The sequence below is a fragment of the Puma concolor genome, chromosome B4 (genome assembly GCF_028749965.1).
Source record: "Puma concolor isolate L17-30 chromosome B4, mPumCon1.1.hap2, whole genome shotgun sequence".
NCBI classification, from domain to species: Eukaryota; Metazoa; Chordata; class Mammalia; order Carnivora; family Felidae; genus Puma; species Puma concolor.
The window spans coordinates 67,405,798-67,415,465 of NC_141673.1; the positions used below are offsets into that span (position 1 = coordinate 67,405,798).

General features: G+C 38.4%; 1 protein-coding gene across 2 annotated transcripts; it reads left to right on the forward strand.

Moving 5' to 3' along the window:
• The first annotated feature begins 1,540 nt into the window (after window positions 1-1,540).
• Window positions 1,541-8,271, forward strand: LOC112867398 (olfactory receptor 8S1-like). Of its 2 annotated transcripts, XM_086711836.1 has the most exons (2): window positions 1,541-1,551; window positions 7,359-8,271. In XM_086711836.1, the coding sequence occupies exons 1-2, from the start codon at window positions 1,541-1,543 to the stop codon at window positions 8,269-8,271; spliced, it is 924 nt and encodes a 307-aa protein (XP_086567962.1). The 2 variants fall into 2 exon arrangements, with proteins under 2 accessions (XP_086567962.1, XP_025786194.1); XM_025930409.1 differs by lacking the exon at window positions 1,541-1,551 and having other exon boundaries at window positions 7,354-8,271.
• The last annotated feature ends 1,397 nt before the right edge of the window (window positions 8,272-9,668 follow it).

Sequence of the window (9,668 nt, forward strand, 5' to 3'; positions counted from 1 at the left end):
TTGTCATAGATTAATTGACCATATAAGCATGGGTTTATTTCTGGGATCTTTATTTGAAAAGCATATTTTTAATATATGCTTTGAAGATATTTTAAAACTAAGAAAGCAGTGAAGAATTTTAGAGCCATCATCCCAAAGAAAAGAAAATCTAGAGAAGCAAGCTCAGCATTCGGGGATCTCTTTTTCATATAAGTGCATCTTGAAGAGGTCGTTGAGAATGTGAAAAGTTATTTTGACAGTTTCCTAAAGTTAGTGGGAAAAATGGAATGCAGGGACCACCAAGGGGGTGGGTTGGAGCCTTGAAGGGCAATACCCTGAAATAAAAGTGGATTGGAAGCAGCCCAACTTCATAAGGACTGAAGCCCAGCTTCATCTCAGCCCCTGGAATTACATGAGAATGATCCAGGACTGTGAATGTCCATGGCTGTCTGACAGAAGCTAGTGAAAATTTTCTCTGGAGGAAGAGAATATAAGCCAGAGCTTTAAATTATTTCCATAATTTTCATAATAACATCCTGTTCTCAATAGAAAAAAATAAACAATATGGGGAGACAAAAACTAAAGACAGTAGAAACAGACCCAGACACATAACTTTAAAACAAATAAACTTAAAATATTTATGGAGATTAAAGACAAGATTGAGAATTTGGCATAATATTTCTGGAAACTATAAAAAAAATCTAAGTGAAAGTTCTAGAAAATTCAGTGGCTGAAACTAAGATCTTAATGGATAAGTTTGAAGGATATTAGATAGTGTTGAGGAGTATACTAATGACTTATAAGGTAGGTAAGAAGAAAATGTATTCAGTAAGGTACAGAAAGAATAAAGAAAAAAACAAGGGAATATAAAATACCTAATGCATAGAATGGTAAGGATAACATACATGTACATGGAATTACAGAGAAGGGAGAGAGAATAAGGTAATACATATGAATATAGGGAAACATGTAAGATAATGGATGAAAATGTTCCAAACTAAAAAAGTATATCAACTACAAATACTAGAAGCCCTATAAGTAAATCCCAAGTATGTTAAATGAAAAGAAAAAAATGCTGATTGGAAGGGTCACATGCACCCCTATGTTTGTCTATCAATATGTATATGTATCTACCTATGTATCTATATGTATCTATCTATACATGTTTATGTGCTATCAATAATAGCCAAATCATGGAGAAAGCCCAAATGTCCATCGACTGATGAATGGATAAAGAAGATGTGTGCACACACACACACACACACACACTGGAATATTACTTGGCAATCAAAAAGAATGAAATCTTGCTATTTGCAACAATGTGATTGAACTAGAGGGTATTATGCTAAGTGAAATAAGTCAGTTAAAGAGAAATATATGATTTCACTCATGTGGAATTTAAGAAACAAACCAGATGAACATAGGTGAATGGAAGGAAAATAAAGATAAAAACAGAGGGAGACAAACCATAAGAGACTCTTAAATACAGAGAACAAACTGAGGGTTGCCAAAGGGGAGTGGACTAAATGGGTGATGGGCATTAAGGAGGGCACTTGTTAGGATGAGCACTGGGTGTTATATGTAAGTGATGAATTACTGGGTTCTAATCCTGAAACCTATACTACACCGTATGTTAACTAACTTGAATTTAAATAAATAAATTAAAAAAAGAAAGTCACACTTTGTCATATCATAATAAAGTTACTAAAAATCAAAAGAGAAAATATTAAAACCTGCAAGAGAGAGAGAGAGAAAAGACAAATGAACTCCAGAGAAGTACAATTAGATTAACAACTGCCTTCACAAGAGAGGAATTAGACTAACAAGAAGACAAAAGACAGATGACAGAAGACATCTTCAAAGTACTGGATAAACAAACAAACAAACAAAAGCTTCCCCATTAGGATTCTGTGTCTGGTCAAACATCATTTAAGAGTGAAGATGAGGGGCGCCTGGGTGGCGCAGTCGGTTAAGCGTCCGACTTCAGCCAGGTCACGATCTCGCGGTCCGTGAGTTCGAGCCCGGCGTCAGGCTCTGGGCGGATGGCTCAGAGCCTGGAGCCTGTTTCCGATTCTGTGTCTCCCTCACTCTCTGCCCCTCCCCCGTTCATGCTCTGTCTCTCTCTGTCCCAAAAATAAAATAAAAAAAAACGTTGAAAAAAAAAAAAGAGTGAAGATGAGATAAATACATCATGAAGAAGAATTGCACTAAATGAAACTTAAAAGAAGTTCTAGGAGAAAGAAGATGCTCACAGGTGTGAGTTCTTATTTTCCTCTGACCTATCTTCTTATTCACTAATACCTCTTCAGCTTTGTCTGATTTGTGTTGAATTCATCCATTGCAGTTTCAGCTATCAAACTTTCCAATTTTAGTAGAAAAAAAATTTTTTTTTTCAATATATGAAGTTTATTGTCAAATTGGTTTCCATACAACACCCAGTGCTCATCCCAAAAGGTGCCCTCCTCAATACCCATCACCCACCCTCCCCTCCCTCCCACCCCCCATCAACCCTCAGTTTGTTCTCAGTTTTTAAGAGTCTCTTATGCTTTGGCTCTCTCCCACTCTAACCTCTTTTTTTTTTTTTTCCTTCCCCTCCCCCATGGGTTTCCTTCCCCTCCCCCATTTGTAGTATAAGTTTCTCCAGATCCACATAAGAGTGAAACCATATGGTATCTGTCTTTCTCTGTATGGCTTATTTCACTTAGCATCACACTCTCCAGTTCCATCCGTTGCTACAAAGGGCCATATTTCATTCTTTCTCATTGCCACATAGTACTCCATTGTGTATATAAACCACAATTTCTTTATCCATTCATCAGTTGATGGACATTTAGGCTCTTTCCATAATTTGGCTATTGTTGAGAGTGCTGCTATAAACATTGGGGTACAAGTATCCTTATGCATCAGTACTCCTGTATCCCTTGGGTAAATTCCTAGCAGTGCTATTGCTGAGTCATAGGGTAGGTCTATTTTTAATTTTCTGAGGAACCTCCACACTGTTTTCCAGAGCGGCTGCACCAATTTGCATTCCCACCAACAGTGCAAGAGGGTTCCCGTTTCTCCACTCCCTCTCCAGCATCTATAGTCTCCTGATTTGTTCATTTTGGCCACTCTGACTGGCATGAGGTGATGTCTGAGTGTGGTTTTGATTTGTATTTCCCTGATGAGGAGCGACGTTGAGCATCTTTCCATGTGCCTGTTGGCCATCCGGATGTCTTCTTTAGAGAAGTGTCTATTCATGTTTTCTGCCCATTTCTTCACTGGGTTGTTTGCTTTTCGGGTGTGGAGTTTGGTGAGCTCTTTATAGATTTTGGATACTAGCCCTTTGTCCGATATGTCATTTGCAAATATCTTTTCCCATTTCATTGGTTGCCTTTTAGTTTTGTTGATTGTTTCCTTTGCTGTGCAGAAGCTTTTTATCTTCATAAGGTCCCAGTAGTTCATTTTTGCTTGTAATTCCCTTGCCTTTGGGGATGTGTCAAGTAAGAAATTGCTACGGCTGAGGTCAGAGAGGTCTTTTCCTGCTTTCTCCTCTAGTGTTTTGATGTATCCTGTCTCACATTCAGGTCCTTTATCCATTTTGAGTTTATTTTTGTGAATGGTGTGAGAAAGTGGTCTAGTTTCAATCTTCTGCATGTTGCTGTCCAGTTCTCCCAGCACCATTTGTTAAAGAGACTGTCTTTTTTCCGTTGGATATTCTTTCCTGCTTTGTCAAAGATTAGTTAGCCATACGTTTGTGGGTGTAGTTCTGGGGTTTCTATTCTATGCCATTGGTCTATGTGTCTGTTTTTGTGCCATAGAAAAAATTGAGCAAATAAAAGTCAAATATGTTGGTAAATTTAAATTATCATTGACCATATAGTAGTAGTAGTAGTAGTAGTAGTAGTAGTAGTAATAGTTGTTGTTGTAGTGGTGGTGGTGGTGGTAGTAACAATGATGATGTCATATATAATAATTACATCTGAATAAATGTAATAATCAAATACATGACAACATTAGAAAAATGACCTAAAGGGAAGCTGTGAATCACTTTAGTAGGAATTCCCAGAGGGATCATTCAGTAACCATGTTTAGCTAATGAGTCTAAAGCAAGCTTCAAGCTGAGCTTTCCAGCAATCAGGATGGACCCACAATGTCCCCTGGGCTGTCAGGTCATACTTTGCCATCTCATTGGCCACCTTAACCCACAATCCCTTCTGAATGGCTAGACCTGAGCCTCTTCTGTCAGGATGGTGCTCTGAGCAATATATTAACACTCATACAGAGAGATATGTGCAGAAATTATTGTGTAATTATGTTGGGGGAAATATGAAAGAAATTGCCTTATTACTTGTTAGGAATTTTAAGTTTTCAAGTTTTCCTTTGTCATTTTATGGAATCACTAAGGGATAAGTGTAAAGATGCTGTCAAAATTTAGAAGAGTTTTCTGAAGCCTTTATTTGCAGAGGCTTTTGAGGACTGAGCTTACATGTTTCTCTTTATGCACAGAAAGTTTTTAAATAGAAAAAGCAATGCCAATTCACATGACTGGACAGTTGTGGCACATTTTCTCTCTTGTGAATTCTCCTGAGCTCAGTGGCATGCCCACCAACTCAGAAAAACGGGACATATTTTGCACCAGAAAAACCCAGACACGTGGTAATATTTTTCATCTGTTCTCTGATGAATTTATCTGCTTCTGTTCTCCCTGTGTAGGATCCTTTCTGCTTCAATTACTGCTGCTTCTTGTTACCCCCTCATCAGGCACTTCCTTTCTTATAGCTCTCATCTCCTCTCTGTTTCCCTGGGCTGGATATCATTGCCTTCCCGTCTGTCTCTGACATGGCATTCATTTCTGAGACCTGAAATGTTTGGTCTGCTCCTTAAAATCACCTCTCTTCCTCCTTTTGGGAGAATTAAACCCTTGCATTGGGTGTGAAGAAAAGAGAATCTAATGAGTCTTCAACATTTCAGGATTCTTAAGTCCTCACAACTCTTCAAGGTAATAATTTTTAGCTTTCATTTTACATATGGGACAACTGGGACAAGATCTTTTTTATATCTAGCTTTATTCCTTGTTTTTGGGGTGCTCAAAGGCCACATTATACCAGAAACCTGGAAGTTCAGGAAGGTTGAGAGCTGTCTGTAAGAGGTGAGAAGGGATAGGACATCAATGATAGACTTTGGGTACTTTGTGACTCAAAAATAACTCTCTCCAAGCACTCCAAATGTATGGGTCCAGAAACTAATTACATCTTTAGTTATAGGTATTCTCTGTAATTATATGCTCCGAGGTATGTGGAGGTTCAGACCAGGGCATGAGACACTATAATGGGGCAAACATTTCCAGTTGGCAAAATTTTTCGGTGCCCTTCATACATCTGGTTTCATGCAAGCCTCGACTGTCCAAATCCCTTACTGGTTCCTAATCAGATCTGTTCCCTGTGAGTAGTAAAACCCTAGACTATTCTTCCCCTAAGTTTCCTTCATTCACTTATTCACTCATTCACATATTCATTTTTATCCTTTGGAGCAGTTATAATGCTAGGTACTTTTGTATGTCTCATCTTAAAAGAAGCTCCTCTTAGGCAGCTATTCTTTGGAAATTATCTAGTCAGCTAACTCCACCTAATTGTGATAATAAGTGAAAACTTATAGCGGTAATGTTCTCAGAGCTGTTTCTGTTCTAAATTTGGACTCACAGTCTGAATAAATGAAACATTGAGAGTAATGAAATTTCAGCACCAGGTAAAAATAGAAGTGATTTTATTTATTTATGTGATCCCTCAAATAACTCTACTACAATACACCTATATACTTTTGAGGAAGTATGGCTGCTGATAGGGCATACTTTCCGGGTTTATCTTTCATGAAAATGTCCTTTTGCTTTTATTTCTAAGAGAGAAAATTTCCCCAAAGTTTAAGGAGTTTCTAGTGCTAGTAAGTAGGGCTCCATTTAGAGATGAGGAGCCTTTCTTTTTGGTGCCCTCCAAAATTATAATGGGTAGGTCTCTGTCTGCATTTCATGGTTTGGTTCCTTGCTTTTCTGGCATCTTCTGCCAATGATATTCTGCTCTCAGGATGAATCCAAGTTGCTGTAGCTAGAACTACAGTGGTGAGAAAAAGAAAAAAATAATATGGAAAATGCAATCGTTACGTGACTGGAAGTATTTAGGTTTTTAGAAATAATACACACAACTTAGCCTACTATTCCCTCTTTTAGAAATCAAGGGAGAGGTCTGTATCCAACAGGAATTTTCAGGCTCCACCTTAACACTGAATTCTCACACTGACATTCAAACTTGTCTTCTGGATCACTGGATTTGAAAAGGTTTTCATTTAATTCTGTGCTAGTTATTGGTCATCTAGGTGAGAAGTACAGGTGATGTGGACTTGATTCCTAAGAATAGCTTTAATTCTAGGTGTCGTTGGATAAATAACAGGAAAGAAATAATAAGTTCTTTGAGAAATTCAATGTGCCAGTCTTGGAGTATGAGTGCAAGAGACAGAGCAGGACATGAGGGGTCAAGATGATATAGTCAGTGGTGTTGGAGAGTCATTCTGAGTCTGTAGTTATAATCTGGGTTGTCAGTCCCGAGTAGCAAATAGAGAAAGCTCAGCTTTGGAAAGTGAGTAGGTAGTCTATATTTTCAAATGGCATAAGGGCAACAGACTAGAGCTGAAGTTGAATAGATGACACAAACTGGGGATAGAAATTATTACCAGAGTATGTTCTCATATTCATCAACAGTTTCCCTTAATCATTTGTATTGCATCTGGGATATCTGTATGCTGCCTTCTTTCTAATTCATGAACTTTTTCCTCACTCTGCAAATCTCTAGTCACTACTCATCTTCAGTTCCCATTAATGACCCCATTTAAATATTTATTGAAAAAACAAGCCATTAGATGGGAACTGCTCCTTCCCAACAACAAATCTATGCATGTTTGATGGACGAAGTAAACCCACACCCACCTAAGGCCATACTCTGCTTCTGCTCTGCAATCCAGCTGCTCTCAGACACTATTTCTGCAATTTTCTCTTATTCCTCCTGCCATTTCTCCCTCTCTACTGGATTATTACCAAGAGTTTACAGAACATCATCCAGTAGCTTTAATAATAAAACAACAACAAAAAATAAATTCTAAGACATTAAAAGGAAGAACAATAAAAGTGGACAGGGAGTTGATCTAGGGTTGGAATCCTGTAGAAAAGATTATTTCAGATTTTAGGAAATCTAGAGACTTAAGGAAGTTTATCATTTCAGAGCATAAATTTTTGAGTAGGTATGAAACTTTCTGAGTGGAGAAGAGCATTAAAACACTTGAATATTTGTTAGAAGAAGAGGCTTTATCTGACTTATTTCTTACATTCTAAAGGAAATATTGAAGGCAATGAGAAACCACAGTGTTGTTTCTGAGTTCATCCTCTTTGGGCTGTCTGCTGACCCCAAGATTGAGGCTCTGCTCTTTGTACTGTTCCTTGTTATTTACCTCCTGACCCTGATGGGGAACCTGATGCTGCTGCTGGTGATTAGGGCTGATTCTTACCTCCACACCCCCATGTACTTCTTCCTGGGACAGTTGTCCTTCCTGGATCTCTGCCACTCCTCTGTCACTGTGCCCAAGCTGTTGGAGAACCTCCTGTCTGAGAAGAAAACCATCTCAGTAGAGGGCTGCCTGGCTCAGGCCTTCTTTGTGTTTGCCACTGGGGGCACTGAATCCTGCCTACTCACTGTCATGGCCTATGACCGCTATGTTGCCATCAGCTCCCCTCTGCTCTATGGCCAGATGATGAACAGACAATTGTGTATGGGGCTGGTGTGGGGCTCATGGAGCGTGGCTTTTTTGGATGCTCTTATCAATATCCTTGTAGCTCTCAATTTAGACTTCTGTGGGGCTCAAAATATATACCACTTCAGCTGTGAACTGCCTTCTCTCTACCCTTTGTCTTGCTCTGATGTGTCTGCAAGTTTTACTGCCCTGCTCTCCTCCAGCCTCCTGCATTTCTTTGGAAATTTCCTCTTGATATTTTTCTCCTATGTTTGCATTTTGTTCACCATCCTGAGTATCAATGCTACCACAGGCAGAAACAAGGCCTTCTCCACCTGCTCCTCCCACCTCACTGCAGTGATCTTCTTTTATGGCTCAGGATTACTCCGCTATCTCATGCCAAATTCAGGATCCACTCAAGAGTTAATCTTCTCCTTGCAGTACAGTGTGGTCACTCCTATGCTGAATCCTCTCATCTATAGCCTAAAGAACAAAGAGGTGAAGGCAGCTGTGAGAAGAATTTTGAGAAAACGTGTCTAGCGTTCTAATTGATAGACTACAAAATCAGAACGATGAGGGAAGAAATGAATAGAACCACAATAAATAGTGCATGAATGTTAAGGAGAATTTTCTGATAATCATGGTTTGCAAGATACCTTACATTGTTTCTTTAAAATGCTGAAGAAAAGGTGGGATTATTCTCTTGGAATGATAGTTGTTCTGTCCTAGTCGGAGGAAAATGAATGGATAAACCTCTTGTCTTACAATTTTTCTTACAAAATATTTAATTTATTATAGACAGTAAGGTAGACTTTGTTATTGCCTGCTTACACTATCTTTACTATCCTTCCAGTAACTAAACTCCATGTTGTTCAGTATAGTTCTAGAGAGACTGTTAATTCTGGTGTCCCCAAATTCTCTTTCCTCCCCCACTCGTTATTCACTCATTCTTCCTGAGACAGTGGCTGGTATAGGAATGAGCACATGGTCAGTGCCACACCATCCATTCCCTTAGAAATTTTAATCTTGAGGATAGATTCAGAGAGGCAGAGGTCAGCCTTTCTCTTTGCAGCACTCTGATAGCCTATCCCAGCGCCTCTGCTGCTAAGATCACTATTGTTATCCTAGATTCTGTACTTTCAAGGAAGATTGATAAATGAAATTATATTAAAAGCACGTGATTAGATATTTGCATCATGTCAGGTACTGTGCTAAGTATTTTACGTATATTATCTCACTTAAATACCCCAACAAATGCTTTGGGTAAATACTTTAGTTGTCCTTGTTCAGAAAAGAGAACGTGGACTCAGAGAGGTAAGTGATGGGGGTGGAATTTGGAATCAAATAGACTTATCCCAAAGCCTGTTTTCTTTACTACCTTGACACACTGACTGTCCCTTTGGTGCTATGAGCTACCCCAGACCCAGTTCATGAATTTCCCTTTTAATGCTTTGTTATTGTTGTTTTGTTTTATTTCACTTAAGTAAGTCAGAGTTAGATTCTGTCATTTGCAAAGAAAAGATATCTATATCTATATCTATATCTATATCTATATCTATATCTATATCTCTATATCTATATATCTATATCTATCTATATCTATATATCTATATCATCTATATCTATATCTATCTCTGTATATTGTAGTCTCTACAGCTGTGAGAGGGAGACACTGCTGGACAAGTAGCTCTGCCACTCAGCCCTAATAATGCTACAGAAATGGCAGAATGTGAGAGAGTCAATGGCAGAGCAAATGCTGCACTGTGCCTATGACAAACTCTAAAAAGAAACCAATGGATTTTCAGCAAAAGCCCCTTGGATCATGAAATACAATTGGAGGATTACTGAGAAGGAGATTTGGGAGATTAAAGTTATCAAGGTCAAAAATCATTATTTCTTTCTGAAATTACCTTTTAATTTTTTTTAATGTTTGTTTA